The following is a 19,152-nucleotide window of genomic DNA, read 5'->3' as shown; positions in this document are numbered from 1 at the left end:
AGCATCATAATAAGATGTTGGCACTAATGATTGTAGAAAATTTGTAAATCCCAAAATGCTGAGGTAACTTTTTCGATCTTGTAATCATAAAATAATACATAACCATAATTGTATACTTTGTGATGACTCGTGACGGAGGGAGGGCTAGACAATGCTTGTAATTATTCTTCACCTACAAGGCTATACATATAGATAGACTGAACCTGCACACCCATGTCCTAAATGAGAGATGATTTGATATTCACACCCATCCATCCATCCATGATCCAATCCCTTGCGTGTGTGCTGAAACCAAAGCTAAGGCCAGAGTGGTCTCTCTCACTCTAAATCAATCATTTTGTGCTGGATAATGCAGTACCAAAATATATACAAACAAATAAATAAATATATATATATATATATGTATATAACATAATAAATAAAGAAAGAGAAGGAGAAAACCAACCACACACAGAGAGAAACATGCACTCAAAGCAAAAGCTCAAAGCAGTGTGTCTCTGCTGCTGCTGCTCTCTTCTCTTTGCTTTAACTTGTTGTGCACGGCCACAATATCCCAACCCTACACTTTGGCATATCCTCTATAGAATTAACCCCACCTACGCCATCCCCATCCCCATCCCCCACCATTAATTATATGCACTCTACCTCTCTACCCTTTAAAATAATTTAATAGTTCTGGTTGGTTGTAGTAATATTATTATATCTACTTTTATATTTCTCACGATTCTGTCGAATCTGTCTGTCCCTCTCCAGCTGATCCTCCTCTCTCTCTCTCTCTCTCTGGGAGAAGAATCAAACACCATTCTTCTCTCTATATATTAGTTTTTTATGACTCTCTCTCTCTCTGGGAGAAGAATCAAACACCATTCTTCTCTCTATATATTAGTTTTTTATGACTTACATGAATATCTTACACAGCTGAGCTTCACAAGTTTTCATTTTGTTTTTTTTGTTTTCTTTTGGGATGGAGGAAAGAGAAAGGTTTTAGCGTCACAATCAAAATCAGACTATATACTGAACAAGTAGGTCAATTTCGTATATTTCTAATGCCTGCAAGCAGAGATTACTCATCATATACTGTGATAAAAGAAGGCCTGACATATTTTGTTGGTCTTATTACTAATACCTACTTGATGACCTATAGCTATAGCCACTGCATCAATATCGATCCATCACTATCAGGGCCGGCCCTGACTTTTGGGTGGCCCTAGGCGATAAACTAAATGAGGCCCCTTCCCTTAGTATACAATTGAGAAAAAACAAATAAAATGATTTTATGTAGAGCATAACGCGTGAATAAAAAGGTAGAATGCATTATAATAGGACATATCTCCATAAAAAAAATTCAGATTAGATATTTAATATCATGAAGGAAATTACAAATTTACAAACCAACATTCCAGCAACCAATAATGGGAACATGTCAAGATACATTAAAACTAAGTATTTGTTCAAAATACTAATCTGGATCACAAAAGCAGCTTTGAAAACAACATATGAAATGGTTGCAGTAAATTTGGACAGGTCCAAAATCTGCCTGGAGCCTTCTTCCTCCCAAACAGGCAGCCACTAAGAGATCCACACCCCATTACAATGTGCAAATATTCGATGCTTTCCCTTTATCAAATACACAAATAGCTGGTTGATTTCCTTTGCACCATCTACAATCCAAAAAATAAAAATAGTAACATTAAAAGTACAATCAATCACTGAAAAATCCTTGATCTTCTAGCATTTTGAGAAGCAAAATCTTCAATAACATCTTCAAAATCAAGCTTTTCCAACATATTCTTTTCAATGCATAAGATTGCCAATCCATTCAACCTTTCTTGTGACATAGTTGAACGCAAGTAAGATTTTATTAATTTTAATTTTGAAAAACTTCTTTCTGCAGATGCCACAGTCACTGGCACATTCAATATGATTCTATAAGCAACCGAGACATTTGGAAAGCAATCTACAGATTTTACATAATCAAGAACTTGAATGGCTGTCTTTGCCTCTAGTGGTAAATACAATCGTAAAACTTCCAATTCAGAACACAAATCATCAGCATTAATATCATATTCATTGCCATCAAAAGATCCTTTGTTTTGCTATCAATGTCATCCCAATTTCTTGGATCATAGATATTCAAAGCAAGATTCATTTGTTCAGTTTCATTTTCATTCTGAAATTGATCACCAACCTGATTCAATTCATTTGTATCATTTTTTCTCATTTCTTCCCCATTATTTTCATTCCCAACATTTGTATCAATTTCTATCATTTCTTCCTGCTTATTTTCATTCTCAATGGGTTCACCACCCTCATTCAGTTAATTTATATCATTTTCTATCATTTCTTCCAGATTATTTTCATTCTCACTAAGATCACCAACCCCTTCATTAAGTAAATCATCAGCTGAATCTTCAATTGAAGAACTAGTTTTAAAAAACTTATCAAGAGCTCCTTTTTGAGTTTGAATCATTTTTTCTATTTTTCTCCTTTTATTTCTTTTTGCACTTCCAAATTCATGTTTCCTAACCATTTTTCTAGTGCAACTCTTAAGTCTAGAAAGTGAAAAACAGACAACCAATGAACAAAACAAACACACCAAACACAACCAGCACAACAAACACAACCAATGAACTAAAGTGTTACAAAAAAAAATTTAAAATTAAGTAAACAAAGAGCAATAAAACCTGGTTAAAGCTTATATAAAAAAGCCTCAATCTTGCAGAGCTTTATTCAGGCTAGCTGTGTTGAAACTAAAATTTGAGAAACTCCACTCTGTACCTCCACCTGATTCATGTACATCTGCAATGATAAGATACATACAATTCAATCAAGTATTCATAAATCTGATTACCACTCCGTATCTCTCTGTGTTTTGTTCCTATTGGAAATTGAAACAATTGAAACAATAGTTTGCTGGGTAGGAACAAATATAAAGAAAAAAAATTATAAATCTGATTACCTTTTCAATTTCTCATGGTCCTCCCCTCTTGGTCACCGTCAATCTCAAAGACAAAGACAATTTGTGAGCTTTTTGGTGTGAGATTGATTATTAGGGTTACAATATGATATGAGAAAAGAGGGATGAGAGAAACTGAAAATAAAAGCTATGGAATGGATTGAAGGGCAAGAAAAATATGGTGGTGGATTATCCACCGATCGGTGGATTAAATAGAGTTCTATGGAGTAAGAACTAGGAGAGGGATGTTGCTTGCTGCGTAGGAAACGAGGGGCTTCTGACTTGATGGGAAGAGGAATCGTCTATCTTCAATTACATCGCTGACTCTGTGTTTTTTATTTATTTATTTATTTATTTTTAATGTTGAACAATAATATATATATATATATATATATATATATATAAATTTGGGGCCCCCTTAATCGGAGGCCCATGGCCAAGGCCCTTCTCGCCTACCCCCAAGGCCGGCCCTGTTCATGGCTGGGTCGGTATGCATATTCTATGAAAGTGGTTATTGTTTGCTGGGGATAGGGATGTGCAGAGAGGGAGGTTGACTGGGGATCAGGGCCGGCCCTGGGTGATTGAAGGCCCAGGGCAAAACTCTAAGAGTGTGCCCTTTATTCATAAATTATTATTATTTTAATCAAATAATTAATTGAGTGCTGCTATTTCCATCATCTTGTCATATTTTCCCACCCACCATATCTTTAAAATTTTAAAGACAATTTATCTTTTTGTAAAATAACTTATAAGGACTTATGTAACTCATCTTAAGTGTAAATCCAGCGTGGATGTTAACAATTTTAAAAAATTATTTAAGAATATTAAAAAAAACATTAAAAACTTCATCACTTCCTTCCCAGGCCGCCAAACAAGCCACCACCCAAACACCACCAGCCACCTAGCAACCACCATCTACCACAAGCCCAACAACACCCACCCGCCCAGCTAGCTCTCAAGACACCTAATCCCCATCAAACCAAATTATCCATAACTCATTCTAAATAATTACCGACCCAATTTGACAAAACTCATTAACTAGTGTATTGCAATTTGCAAGTATGAGAATCGATTGAAATAGCCTTCCTCACCATTTGAGACAAAAACCAAAAGCCTAATAAGCAAATCATTGTTTAGAGAAACCCAGGGAGGAGATGTGTGCTTTGGGTGAGAGAGAGAGAGAGAGAAAGAGAGAGAGAGAGAATTCTTATGCCTACCACCATTGGTGGACCCAGAATTTTTTTAGCGGAGGTGCAATATTGACTAAGTATGAAAAATGGTTTTTCGGAATAATCATTTTCTCAAGATAATTTTTGGCGGCTTTTATTCCTTACACATCAAATAAGAAAACTTGATTTTATGGGATTTTAGTATGAAGTATATATTGACTTAATGAGCCATCATTTTTAGCATAAATCGTATTTTGCACTAAAACCGATTTTTCATATTTTTATTTGGTGGGAATTTGATTTTCTAGTATTTTTATTTGAATCCAAATGGGGGGTACTTCCTTATTTACATTGTAAACTTAAGTAAATGGAGTAATATAAAAATAAATGAAAGTAAAAGGACAAAGACATTTACTTAAATGTTGAAAATGGAAATAAGGTAATTTGTACACTAATTGAACAAAGGGGCAATATAATTTAGCCATACCCATTACTTTTAGTTATTTTATTTTTTTATGAGCACTTATAATTTTATTTTGCATATACATATAATTTTTTTTTGTCTAATATACATATATATAAGCTAATATAAATTTTTTTTGTGCCCTTCTCAATCGTGGGCCCCGGGCGGTGGCCCTGGTTGCCCTGGCCAAGGGCCGGCCCTGCTGGGGATGGGGATGGCTGGGTTGGGGTGACGGTTCAGGGGTGGGGTTAGGAGGGGAGGGGGTTAGCTTTTATTTTTTATTTTTATATATATATTTGATTTTATTGTTTTAAAATTATTTGTAAAGAAAATAATAATTTGTTGACTGAATTGCCCCTCACCACTAAAGAAAATGGTCTTTTGCCTTTTAATTTTATGTACATGTTTTTTTTTATATTAAATTTAATTATTTCTGATATTAAATAATTTTAATAAACATTAAAATAAATTTTGTTTGAAGTTAATGTAGTCCAATCCATACTTGTACCAAACAACGGACTGGATTTTAGTCCAATGCAGTCTAGCTCAACCTAATGTACAAAGCAACTTATTAAAGTCCAACTCAATCCAAGCCAAATCAGTCCAACATTCAAAATCCAATCCTAATCAGTCCAGTCCAACCCACCAAACGGGGCCTTAAGGATAAGCAAAGCGCATAAAAGCTGCGATATACCATCAACATGGGTAATTAATTCATGATGGCACCAATACAAAGGAAAAACAAAGAGAACCGACAAGGAGATTTTCGTGACAGCTATTTTTAAGGCAACTTTTTTCACTTGTACCCATATGTAATCTGATTATCTTAAATCCACAGACAACTAAACAAACTAGCTCTTGAATTTAATCACTGCGCATTGCATTTGATTGTCAAGCAGGGATAGCATCAAATACTGTCAATGGTGTTGTCGAGAAATAGAGTCTTCAGCACACACAGAAGGGGTTTCGAACCCCTACCACCCTGATTACCCTCCAACACCTTATCCACTATGCTACATAAAACTTTGTGATTGTATAATATGACTTTTGATATTTATAATGTTTCTTTTTCTTCTTTTATTTTTCTTTCTTTTCCCTCTATGTTCTCCTCTTTTTCTTTTTTCTTTTCCTTCTCTCTTCTCTCCTCTTTTATTTTTCTTTCTTTTCCTTCTCTGTAGTTTTCTCTCCTCTTTTTTTTTTTTTCTTTTCCTTCTCTCTTCTCTCCTATTTTTATTGTCTTTCTTTTCCTTCTCTTTAGTTTTCTCTCCTCTCTCTCTTTTTTCTTTCTTTCTTTCCTTCTCTTTTCTCTCTCTCTCTCTCTCTCTCTCTCTCTCTCTCTCTATTTTTTTTCTTCTTTTCCTTCTCTCCTCTCTCTATCTTTTTTTTTCTTTTCCTTATATTTTCTCTCCTCTCTTGGTTTTTTGTTTAAATTTTTTCAGTTGTGAGTTTTGTAACATGCATGTTATTATTTAGGGTTAATTACAGTTTGGTACCCTGAAGTTGTACCCTTAAGGCATGTTAGTCCCTATCTTTTCAATTTTAACAATCATGTACCCTTAGTTTGTAAATTTTTTGCAATGTGGTTCCGCTGTTAGGGTTTCTGTTAGATTTTTCTGTTAGTTGCCTACGTGGCACGGTGGGTCCCACATTTTCAAATTTTTTAATTTAAAATTGATTAAAATATTTAAAACCAAAAAAAATAAAAAATCTAAAAAATTAAATATATATACATATATCTCTCTCTATATATATATATATATATCTCTCTCTCTCTCTCTGCTTTTTCTCTTTGCAACGATTTCCAAACCCAGCTCTCTCTTCTCTCTGCTCTCCACCCCATGACACCACCACTAGCTCTCTCTCTCTCTCTCTCTCTGTTGGTCTTGAAAAAACTGGAGGTTGCTGGGTTCTTAGGTTTGTGTGTATTTGGGTCAGTGTTTATTTTGTTAGATGAAGGCCATGCCCTTACCCTTTGAGCAGTTTCAAGGGAAGGGGGTGTTAGATTTCTCTTCTTCAACTTCAGATTCACAGCCACCGCAAAATCAACATCTCCACCACCACCATAATCAGCATCAGCAGCAGCAAAAGTGGAATCAAAACAGCAACAAGGAGAATTGCTATGTGGGCAGCACTGAGCCCACTCTGTTCTTGACACCAGAAGAAGCCCAAGCCCTCCCACATCCTCTTCAACACTGTCTTCTTCTCTCGGCGGCGGCGGAACCAGCGACAGTGGTGGTGGCGGTCCCCGAAATCTCCAAATTCCCCAATTTATCGGTCCCGTAACCGGCGAAGTTTTGACGAAGCGCCGCTCGCTTCTGAAAGAGAGTGGGGGATGAGCACCCACTGGAGGGAATACGTGAAGGGGTCTCAGTGGCTTAGCCCTGTTGAGAGCACCCCAGAGCCATCGAAGCCTTGGAAGCCCGTAAGGCTAAAGTTGCCATCGAGCTCAGTGTCGTTGTTGGGCGCTGGCTGCAACCGAGTCGTTGGGAACTCGGCGCTCGAACTCAATTCGGGAGTACCCATCTGAGATTGAGAATTGATGGCTGTGAAACCCATCAAAGCAGAGGAATTGGAAGGTTGGTTTCCCTGGAAGGAGCTGAGAAAGCCACTGTCGCAGCCCAAATCGAAGCCATTGTCAAAAGGGTTGGTGGAGACGACATTGAGGAGAGAAGAGAAGCGGGATTTGGAAGGGAACATCCAAACGGCGCTGCTGGACATTGGTAGAAAACTGAGAAAAGGGTAGAAAGAGAGCTGGGTTCTGGGTTCGTTGCAGAGAGAGATAAATTTTTTAATTTTTTGATTTTTGATTTTTAATATTTTATTCATATTTTAATCAATTTAAAATTTAAAAAATTAAAAAATGTGGGACCCACAATGCCACATAGGCAATTAACAGAGAGATCTAACAGAAACCCTAATGGCGGAACCACATGCAAAAAATTTACAAACTAAGGGTACGTGATTGTTAAAATTGAAAAGATAGGGACTAACATGCCTTAAAGGTACAACTTCAGGGTACCAAACTGTAATTAACCCTATTATTTATGAACCCGTTACACGACTCGAAACCCACATGATAAAAGACGACCCGAACCCGACACGACACGACACGTTTATTAAATGGGTTGGGTTCGGATTGAGTATTCTTGACACGTTTATTATCCCGACACGACCTGACCCATTGTCAACCCTATTTGTACTGATGAGACTCCGACTTGAAGAGTCATTATCTCACCAAGAGCACTTCCAGCATATCCACTGGGGGGCGGGCTGAGCCCAAAAATCGATTCCAACAGTGCAGGCAAGCCTGGGCAAGGAGTGGACCCCAGCAGACTGGGCTGGCCCTCGAGGGAGTCTAGCCTGACTTGGAGCTCGAGTTTTGGATGACGTCAGCGCGCTACAGTGCCGCCCATAGCCAGCAGCCACGTGGCGTCGTCTGGGCCCGATTGGATTTTTTTTCCTCCAATCCAACGGTAGCGAATTTTTGTGCAATAAAATAATGAAAAAATTTTGAAATTTTTTTAAAAAAATACCCACAAATTAATGAAATTTTTTTCTATAAATACCAACCAATACTCTTCACTTTTAACACCAAATCCTCTTACATTTTCGTCTCCTTCAACTATTATTCACTTTCTATTAAATATTTTTTTCACTTTCAAGTTTTTTTTTCCTGAAATCTTATCCGATTTTTTTTTTCCGATTATGAGATATGAATGTATAATAAAGATTGACACGTACGAACCCAAAAATCTAATCTGAAAATATTATCAAAATTAATTATTTAGATAAACAAATTTGTGAAAAAAACAAAAAAAAAATGAATAGTTAAAATTCAGGTAGCATTGTATTAGATCTTGTATCCTAAGATGGAGGAGAATGAAAAAGTGGTCTACAATTATTGAATGTCGCTTTTTGTCATCGCATTTTCAAAAGCATCAAACGCTAGTATTTTGCATTTTCTTGGTGGAAGGTCACATCAATAAGGACATATTTTGCATGTAATGAGTCGACATAGTTTACCCTTTTTCATCTTTAATCCTATAATCACAGGTCAAAGATCATGTGGTGTGGGCCCCACCCAAATTTTCCATTGGATTCATGCAAAAATACGTGCATGAAAACGAAAACAAGAAACTCTTCGTCCAAAAAAAAGAAACTCTTCGATTGTCATCATAATAATAACAACGTTTAAGATTGATTCAATATAATGAACGTAATTAAGCGGTAAACACACAATTAATTAACTCTCTCTCTCTCTCTCTCTCTCTCTCTCTTACAATAATACAAACACCTTCACAATGCATTTTCATTAGCAGGTTTTTAGTGGTTTCCCGCAAAGACAATCGTTGTAAGTAAACGACGACGCTTCGAGGTGATCGAACGGCGACCCTGCCGGAATTCTCCCACACAAGTGGTTATGGCTCAAATCCAAGTGCCCGATATATGAAGCCGAAATCATAGATTTCGGGATATTGCCCCTCAATTTGTTGAACGATAAATCGATCACGGTGAAGTAAGATCTCGGCCCAAACACATCCGGTATAATACCATCGAGAAAGTTCTTGCTCAAATTCAAGTCGCTAATGCCCGAGACAAGCAAACTCGGCGGTATGCGACCCGATATTTTGTTCGAATCAAGATTTAGCGTCGCGAGAACCGCCATTTTGCCGATTGTAGGGGGGATCGGACCTGAAATCTGATTCAAGGAAAGATCCAGATCCGCGAGGCAGTAAATTTGAGAAATCGAACTCGGGATTGTACCGCCTATGAAGTTTCGGCTCAGCAAGGCCCGGCTCAGCATGCCGAGTCGGCTGAAATCTCGGGGCAGCTCCCCCGAAATTTTGTTGTTTCGGAGGTCGAGGTGCATGAGGCTGGAGAGGCTGGTGAGTGAGGTCGGGATTGGGCCGGAAATGAGGTTGTCGGCGAAGTTGAGGACCGTGAGCAGGTGAAGCCGGCCGATACTGGACGGAATCTCGCCGGAGATTTTGTTTCCGATGAGGTCGAAGATTCGGAGGTACGGCAGCGTCGTGATACATTTCGGAATCTCGCTGGTGATTCCCTTCCAATCGGCGATGGTGAGGCTGGAGAGCCGGGTCAGGCGGCAGATGGCGGGAGAGATGGTCCCGGTCATGTACCCGGTTCAGTGATTCTTCTCGTAAATCGGGTTTGCTTTTCCATTCAAAACAACCAAAACTTTTGGTATATGACTAACCATCAATTACAATGTTGACCAAAAAAAAAAAAAAAAATCAATTACAATTAATGGTTAGAAATTTCAGTCAAAATGAAGCGAAAAGAAGGCCATTTGTTGGGGGATATAAGGAGATAATCAAACACAAATAATGGCATCGGGGTCGTCTTGGTTTGGTGCTGTGTGCCTTTCTTCTTGGATTCATATGGCCTCAACCTGAACCCCCAAACCTCGCTTGGTCAAACCCCTCCTCAAAACACGACACCACATCCTTGATCCTCACCTCTCTCTCTCTCTCTCTCTCTCTCTCTCTCTCTCATTACAGTCATAGCTTGTAGATAGATATGGTAAATCAGATTTCTGTGGAATTATTGCTCTGTAGATATTATAAATAAACTTTACGCAAAAACCATTCTTTGCTTTCAAGAGATAGTTTTGGATATCCCTTGCTATCTTGGACTCTAGCTTCTCTGCTCGTGCCTATAAATATAGGCCCCTCACTCTCAGTCTCAGTCTCTCACTCCCACATGTGCTTATGCCTTTAACTTTTTCTTGGTCTCTCTTTCTTTATACACTTTTTAATTCAATTTATACTCAGAATATGTGTTTTTGATCACGTTCCTCCCAAGGTCACTGAATTTGGAATTCCCTGTCTTCAGGGTTTTGCCAAAAATAGATGCTTTGATTTTCTTTACTTGAATTTTGAGGTCAAACTGATTGTTTTCTTTGCTCTGTTCTCTGTTCTTATGGAGCTTTGTCACTTAGATGAGATTTTCTTTGTTGGGTTTTTAAAAATTGAACCGTTTGATTATTGGCAGTTGAATGTGAAGTTGTGATCTCCATTTGACTGCTTAGTGGTTTGTTGGTATTTACTTACTTGCTTTCAATCACATTTGGGTAGCTTTTAATCTGGTTTTTTTTTTTTTTTCATAATGAAAATGAAGGTCTTTCTGTGTATTGATTTGTTAGCAGTGTTTATAATCATTTTTCTATGTGGTTTTTCTCTGGGTAAGGAGTGTACCAATATTCCTACTCAGCTCTCATCACATAGTTTTCGACATGAGCTTTTATCTTCCCACAATGAAACACGGAAGGAAGAGATGTTCTCGTACTACCACTTGATACCAACCGATGATTCTGCGTGGATGAATTTGCTTCCAAGAAAGATACTGAGGGAAGAAGATGAAAATGAATGGGCAATGATGTACAGGAAAATGAAAAATCCAAATGGTTTTGAGGCCTCTGGAGGCTTTCTTAAGGAAGTGTCATTGCATGATGTAAGGTTGGATCCAACTTCACAACATGGACGGGCACAGCAAACAAATTTGGAGTACCTATTGATGTTAGACTCAGATAGTTTACTTTGGAGCTTTCGGAAGACGGCAGGTTTACCAACAATTGGGACACCATATAAGGGGTGGGAGGAGGACCCAAGCTTCGAGGTCATTTTGTAGGTCAGTGTTATTTGTTAACTGGTTCTTTTTGTTTTCTTTGTTGAAATTGTTAATCTTGATGATCACAGTGTTTATTTCTCTGTTGTCGCATATTACGACATTTCTACATTCATATTGTCTTCTCGTGCTTTATAAAATGGGATTACGATTTTATTAAAGCTAATTTCATTTCTGTTAATCTTCGTGAGACTGCCATAAATGGAAGGCACTTATGGAAGTGCCCCTTCCATCTTAGTTTGGAGAACACTTGCACATTGTTCGGATTATTGTGGAGAATGAATAATATGATACAAATGCATTCATTTCCTCCACGTTCTCCTCTCTTTCCAGACAATGGTCTGGAAAGGTCTTGTATCAGTCACTATTTCTCAAATTTCATGGCGCCATGGTACTCCCCTTTACAGCAAAGGGCTTACCTTCATTTGCAATTTTAATTTATAATATTCAGCTTGTACTTGTATGGTGATGTATAACGAACAGCTTGCTTTTGTATTTTGAAGGGCATTACTTGAGTGCATCAGCACAAATGTGGGCTAGCACTCACAACAATACCCTCAAAGATAAAATGTCTGCAATAGTGGACAATCTATATCTTTGTCAGAAGAAAATTGGCAGTGGATATCTTTCTGCTTTTCCATCTAAGGAATTTGATCGATTTGAAGCTATTAAGCCTGTCTGGGCTCCTTATTACACCATTCACAAGGTAGAATATTCTTAATTTGTTTCACTAGAGCTATTACTTCATTTTGACTCAAAGGGCCATGATTAGCTTTTCAACTTTTATACTTTGACAGATCTTGGCAGGCCTATTGGATCAGTATACATTTGGTGAAAATACTCGAGCTTTAAAAATGGTGACATGGATGGTCGATTACTTTTACAACTGTGTGCAGAATGTAATATCACAGTACAGCGTAGAAAGACATTATCTGTCACTTAATGAAGAAACCGGTGGCATGAATGATGTTCTTTATAAGTTATATGTTATCACAGTAAGATTACCAACAAAGTACCTTTGGTTCTTCCTCCAGATCATTCATTATACTTGCGCACAGTTAGTTTGCCTGTTCAGCATTAGTAGGAAGTACCATTCATAGTTGTCAGGATCTTTCTTTAAAAATATGCAGTTAGGGAAATGGAACTACCGATGTGTGTCATATGCCTCATTATAAACAGTAGGAGAATAAGCTTGTGTAGAATATCGATGGAGTTTACTATTTTGATGGAATCCATGCCAAAATTTACTTTTCCAATTGTTTTGTTACAAAAGTTAGAATATGCATTTAAAAAGTATTAAAATGAGTACATGAGAAGTTCACCTTGTATGCTGTAAATGGGGGTAACCTAATCGGTATAGGTTTTAATTGATTTTTAAATTTTTCTCTGTGGTTAAGTAAGTCCCTGGCACCATCTTAGGACTTTAGTTTCCATATATATATATATGAAGTACTTACAATATTGTGGACATCAGGGTTGTGGTATTAACCTTTCTTTTTACTATGCTCAGGGAGATACGAAGCATTTATTGTTGGCTCATCTTTTTGACAAACCATGCTTTCTAGGATTGCTGGCTGTGCAGGTAACCATCATTTTCTGTTCAATACCTGTAGTTAGGTTTCTTACAAATTGTCTTCCTTTCTCTTCCGTGAGTAGACATAGAACAAACACCAAATGGAAATCAGTATACTCTTTGAGAACAAATATTGCTCCAAACATCGTTGCTTGTATGCTAGAAGAAATTGAATGAGTCTCCAGTCCTGAAATTTGGACTCTTTTGCTTTAGATAATGTCATATGCTATATAAGTCAAGACAATTCCATGTTTGTTAAAACCTGGTTCAACTACGTCATGGTCTAATGGTACTCCAGTGCAACAACCGTCTGAGGTTGCAGGAATAAGCCCTGCATTGGTCCTTTGTATTAGATAATGAGTATAAATGTAATCACCCGGATAGCACAGTTATATACTTCTGATTAGCTAACAAATTGGGCAGTAACTTTGAGAAGTGAACAGAAAGAGTGGAAAGCTAAAGTCATTGACACATTTGTTTTGAGGTTAAAGTTTAATGTTTCATGTGTTGTCCTGATACACAGATGTAAGTTTTTGTCTGAGAGATGAACGTTACAAAAAAGGGTAGAAATAATACGGAATATCCAAAAAGTACTTAATAGATATATAAAGACAGAAAGTAAATTTTTTACTTCTAACTTAACAAAGACAAGATCCAAATTTGGTAAGATGTTTTATACTTCCTAGGTAATATACATTTGGGACTTCAGCATACGACCATAATCTAAATAGTAGGGAACTGATTCACTGGTTCTTGCGTTTTCTGTCTCTTTCTATAGTTAGGACAGTTCAATTTCTAGCTTCTGTGAACCTTATCTCTTGGAACCTCTCATCAAGTAGTGTTTTTGGGTAGGCTGACGACATATCCGGTTTTCACGCTAACACGCATATCCCAATTGTTATTGGTTCTCAAATGCGGTATGAAGTCACTGGTGATCCACTTTATAAGGTCAATGATTTGTTTATATTATATAGCATCTGAACTACAATTCTTAACAAAGCCTGATATCCTTTCTACTGTTTATGTATGAGCTTAACAAATAGGCTTTTTCCCCTTGCACTCCATGTGTGCTTGTAAGGATGTTACTTCTCTTTTTTAAAATGGTATTGCACTTGCGTTTTTAATTCCTCTTTTTAATCTTTAGTTTACCATCTTCTCTATTTCCTTATTCAGTGACTACATCACTAGTACTTTTTAATTTCATTGAAGGCTTATGCTATTAGAGAAGCGTTTTTTATTCTAACATTTTGAACAACTCTGGAATTATCAGGAAATGGGAATTTTCTTTTTGAACATTGTTAACTCGTCTCACAGTTATGCAACAGGAGGGACATCAGTCAGTGAGTTCTGGTACTAAAATTAAGCTTACTAAAGTTTCGGTTTCAGGTCATTCATAATAAGCTCTTCCTTTTGCTTGAAAAGTCTAGATGCATCCCTTTATCTGGTTATGGCTGGGTTTTTTTTTTGGACTTGTTTCTTATCCAGAATTGTTATGATCCGCTTTCCTCAACTTGTGAGCAGGTCAGACCCTAAAAGATTGGCAAGCACTCTACAAACAGAGAATGAGGAGTCATGCACAACTTATAACATGTTGAAGGTATGCCTGTTGTTATTGTTCTCAAGGCTTCTGTTGGATTTTTTCAAAGTTGTGTAGGAAGTTGATTGATTGCTTTTAATATCTATTAATTTCATAAAGTGAGACCCGGGGCTGGGGTGTCACCCTTCCTCCTACTGAGGCTTATCTTATATAATACATGATATCTGTTGGTTTTAGTTACTGTTGAAAGAGGTACAACTATGGGAACACACACACACACAAACGCAGTGCATAACTTCATCATTCAGTTAATAGTTTTCATGTTATTTACCATAAAGGCCTTGGTGATTCTGCAACTTTAGCACATCTCAATCCTCTTGTAGGTCTCTCGCCACCAGTTTAAATGGACCAAAGAAATAGCATATGCAGATTATTATGAGCGAGCTCTAACAAATGGTGTGCTAGGCATCCAAAGAGGGACAGAGCCTGGAGTCATGATTTACATGCTCCCACTAGGTCGTGGAGATTCCAAGGCCAGAAGCTACCATGGTTGGGGAAAACCATTTGAGTCTTTCTTGTGCTGCTATGGCACTGGTACGAGAGTGCTTGGGACTGCTTGTGCCTTTTAACTTTCTTTTCAGGGAATTTCAGCTTCTTTTTAAAACTTTCATGATCTGTATATCAAAATAATGTGCTTTCTCACTTTCAATTTGATATGATTCAAGCAAAATCATTTAGACTGCGATTTCTCTTGTTTCTGTTATAGGTACTGCGTAATAACCGTCAGTTATATGTCTCTTCTTAATGCTTTTGTAGGAATTGAATCATTCTCAAAGTTAGCAGATTCCATATATTTTGAAGAGGGAGGAGAAGTTCCTGGTCTTTACATTATCCAGTATATATCAAGCTTGCTTGATTGGAAATCTGGACAAATTGTGCTTAATCAGACGGTTGATCAAGTCAATTCATGGGATACTTACCTTAGAGTCACATTGACATTTTCTTCAAAGGAGGTATACATATGGCATTAACATTATCATATGATTCACTCATTTCAGTGTTGACAGTTCATCTTTTCTGCATCTGCGTCCTTAGTCTTTCAGTTTCAACTGTGTTTCTACTTTGTTTTCTGTAATATGTAGGACACTTCTCTTCTTATAATAATGTTGTGTGAAACACTTGCAAGGACACCACCGTACACACATCCTCCTTTGTTTGACTCTCATTTAGAAACCTGTAAAAGAGTTCACCCTTGTCTACTTATTAGTTGTGTATTATTTTTGGCCTGCATGTGACCTGCGCATCTTGGTATAGACATACACGTGCATGTTTTCACTTTATAGATTCACGAAAACAAACGCATGTAGTGTCTTTTGTCTCTGGACATGAGAGTTGTCTCGTGTCCTTTCTGTGCCTAACATAGATCTTTATAATGGATTTAAATGACGCAGGGGACAGGCAAATCATCTACCTTGAACTTGCGAACGCCTACTTGGACAGCTTCAAATGGTGCAAAGGCAGCATTGAATGGTCAAAGTCTGAGTGTACCAGCTCCAGGTATGAGATAACTCACAGTTTCCTCTCTATTTCTGCAGTTGCATTTCTGATCCTCTTTGGGCGCAAACTATAGGCTTAACTGGTATTATTTTCCTATTTCTGATGCTGGTAGTTTCCTATCTGTCACAAGAAAGTGGAGTTCTGGTGACAATTTGACCCTTCAGCTACCCATTAGTCTAAGAACAGAGGCTATTCAAGTTACTTTTATTAAAAATCCATTTCAACAAGTATATACATCTGCCACTCCCTAGGAATAGGATACATGGCTTTATTGTATATTTCTATCAATAAGCAAAATATTTGTTTTGTGAATGATATATAACTGACAAAGTCCTTTGAACAAAATTCAGATGATCGGCCTGAGTATGCTTCAATTCAAGCAATTCTTTATGGTCCATATCTGCTTGCGGCTCATACCAGCGGTAACTGGGACATTGAAACTGGCTCAGCTAACTCCATTGCAGACTGGATAACTTCAATCCCTTCTTCATACAATAATTTTTTGGTTTCCTTCTCCCAAGAATATGGAAACTCAAAATTTGCCATAGCTGTCACAAACCAATCGATTGCATTGGACGTGTTTCCAGAAACTGGCACTGACGCTTTTGCTCATGCCACTTTCAGACTCATTTTAAACGACTTGTCCACAAAGCTCTCCACAGTGAATGATGCTATTGGCAAATCAGTCATTCTAGAACTGTTTGATCTTCCAGGAAAGGTTTTAGTGCAGCAAGGGAAAGACAAGAATCTTGGGATAGCAGATTTGTCCAGTAGTAAGGACTCTTCAGTTTTCCGATTGGTTCCAGGTTTGGATGGAAAGAACACCACAGTATCCTTGGAGTCAGAAAGCTTCAAAGGTTGCTTTGTGTATAGTGAAAAAATTGTGGCCAGTGCAGGCCTGAAGCTCATCTGCAGTCCAGAGTCGTCGGACGCTGTATTCAACCAGGCAGCCAGCTTTGTAAAGAGCAATGGAATAAGCATCATCCTATCAGCTTTGTGGCTAAAGGAGCAACAAGGAGCTTTCTTCTAGCACCATTGTCAAGCTTCAATGATGAATCTTACTCTGCTTATCTCAACATTACAACCTGATAAGTAGGGACAGGATTGTGGAAACCGGAACAAATCTATTCGATATCACACTATTTATGATAGTTTTTACTTTTCTCAGTGGCAGCCATTACTTCAAATTCCTTAATTGCTTTTGCAGATGGGAATCTTATTTAGAAATCCCAGAGTAGTGTTCATCTTATATTCATCTTCTGCTTGATTTCTTAGGTTCCTGTTGTTATTAGTATCCATGCTAATATGCTACAAAGAAAGAATTGCTGTAGCTACATCGAAGATGATTTAACTGCAGTTTGCTTCTGCATAGCATTGCTGGGAAGTTTTCAGTGCCATTTGGGTTTATGGGATACATATAGACTTGTTCAATGTCTTCAACCATTGAGTTTATAACTTTATATTTTGGTGCAGAACATCATATCTTACCCAGCAGTGATTTTTGCCAGCAGTGATTTTTGCCATCCCTATCTAGGCGTGCCAAGGGTGAAACCAAGTCTTAGTTGTTCGGGTGGATTGTCTTTGTCTATTGCTGATATTGTTCCAGATTGTGAAGAATGCAGAAGCCACACCAGCTCTATGTGTGAGATCATTATTAACTGGAACATGTTTCATGGTTCTTTATGCTTTGATCTTCTTCCGAAATGCGGCGTAGCTTCAATGCATTTTCGATTTCATTCTGCATTTCTTTCACTACCAAAAATCGAATTATTAGCGGTACTCTAATTGTTGTATCTAAACCTTTAATTAATTAATTATTTTGTATCTAAACCTTTAATTAATTAATTATTTTTTTTAAAAAGACTAAAAGAAAACAACCTAAACAAAGTTTCCCACCCCCAAACTAGAACTAAACATTGTCCACAATGTTAAGAAAAGAAAACATGCAATGCACAGTTAAGGAAGGAAGCATATAGAAAAGAAAAGAAAAATTGATAAAAAACATGAATAAATAAAAGAAACAAGGAAAAGAAGAGGACTTCCTAGGTTTATTTGCACTAGCTGCATGAAGAGAAAATTGGTGAGGCATGAGGCTTTAGTGTGTGAGGCACACCACCCCCAAACCAGGTGTGAAGCAGCAACTTGTGAGGACAGCAACAGCAGGAAAATCTGGAAAAAAATGACCTTTAGCGACGGTTTTTCTACAGAAAACTGTCACTAAAGAGTGTCAGGAACCTTTTCTCTACAAAAAATCCGACGAACAACCCTCGCAAAAGAGTTTTAGCGACAAAAAATCTTATGAACAACCAGAAAATGCAACAGTAGCAATTTTGGTATTTTGGCTCATATTTGAACTTCCAATCCACCTAAAACACAATGCAGGCCATATGGGACCCCCAAACTTGGTCCAAATCATCACCATAACCATGCAACATGTCTGAAACCTTGAATTCACGTGAAACACTCCATAGTGAAAATTATGGGGAGAAGCCAAAAATGACCATAATTGTGCCAAAAGGTAAATTTTCACAATGATGTTATCCAAACCAAACCAGCACCCAGAATATCTTCGTGAGATCGTATGTCACTTGCGGGGGCCACTCCGTGGCGCGAAAGAATTAAGAAAATGATATTGTGGATAGGAAAACCTCACAACTTCTCCAACAAAAACATCAACCAATATACCCTTTCCTCTTGCATTATTTCAACTTTTGGCCATTGCAAACCCAACAAAAAGGCACACGTGAGCTATTTGGTATCCTTGTGCACAAAAGCCTTATGGCTTGGCTCTCAAGCCTTAAAATCTACTGCCTGAAGTTAGCCCAGGTGTATGAACACCCACAAAACTAGTTTGCAGCCTTGGGAGCATTGGATCAAAATCGGGGCATTGAAACCTTGAAAATACCTATAAATACAGGTTGTTTATGCTCGAACTGTAACTTTCTGCCTTCCCTTGCTTTGTGGTCCAAATGAGGCGTGCCAACACATTGAAAAAGACTCCGTAAACAAGAGGGGAAGTCTTCGACTTGTTCCTACACAAACAAATAATCAAATCACTAATGAAACCTAAAAAACAGCAAAAGAAGCAAAAACTGGAAATTAACAAGGAAAAGTAAGAAAACTTGGGTTGCCTCCCAAGAAGCGCTTGTTTTAAGTCATTAGCTTGACTTTAAAATGGTGCTCATGGAGGTGGTGATGAATTGGTGTCAAAGAATGACACCACCTCTTGAGCATCAAAGTGAGATTCTAGAT

The 19,152-nt window shown here is 37.6% G+C and overlaps 2 protein-coding genes and 1 pseudogene across 3 annotated transcripts; 1 reads left to right on the top strand and 2 right to left on the bottom strand.

Moving 5' to 3' along the window:
• Positions 1–6,774: 6,774 nt before the first annotated feature.
• Positions 6,775–7,306, bottom strand: LOC110750807 (transcription factor ICE1-like). Its single transcript, XM_088254734.1, has 2 exons — positions 6,969–7,306; positions 6,775–6,931 (listed from the first exon to the last, which is right to left on the bottom strand). Exons 1-2 carry the CDS (start codon positions 7,304–7,306, stop codon positions 6,775–6,777), a joined length of 495 nt encoding a protein of 164 aa, XP_088110860.1.
• Positions 7,307–8,894: 1,588 nt separating this feature from the next.
• Positions 8,895–9,776, bottom strand: LOC110750843 (uncharacterized). Its single transcript, XM_021951220.2, has one exon. It carries the CDS (start codon positions 9,720–9,722, stop codon positions 8,901–8,903), a length of 822 nt encoding a protein of 273 aa, XP_021806912.2. The 5' UTR covers positions 9,723–9,776; the 3' UTR covers positions 8,895–8,900.
• Positions 9,777–9,958: 182 nt separating this feature from the next.
• On the top strand, positions 9,959–17,067 carry LOC110750844 (uncharacterized; annotated as a pseudogene). Its single transcript, XR_015836495.1, has 11 exons — positions 9,959–11,236; positions 11,737–11,939; positions 12,031–12,228; positions 12,744–12,815; positions 13,659–13,754; positions 14,077–14,156; positions 14,328–14,403; positions 14,727–14,937; positions 15,160–15,356; positions 15,795–15,900; positions 16,251–17,067. The product of XR_015836495.1 is annotated as an uncharacterized LOC110750844 (transcript).
• The last annotated feature ends 2,085 nt before the right edge of the window (positions 17,068–19,152 follow it).

The sequence above is a fragment of the Prunus avium genome, chromosome 6 (assembly GCF_965620075.1).
Source record: "Prunus avium chromosome 6, drPruAviu1.hap1.1, whole genome shotgun sequence".
In the NCBI taxonomy this organism is placed as follows: Eukaryota; Viridiplantae; Streptophyta; class Magnoliopsida; order Rosales; family Rosaceae; genus Prunus; species Prunus avium.
Note: the sequence above shows the minus strand (reverse complement) of the source record. Positions and strands in the feature narration are given on the sequence as shown.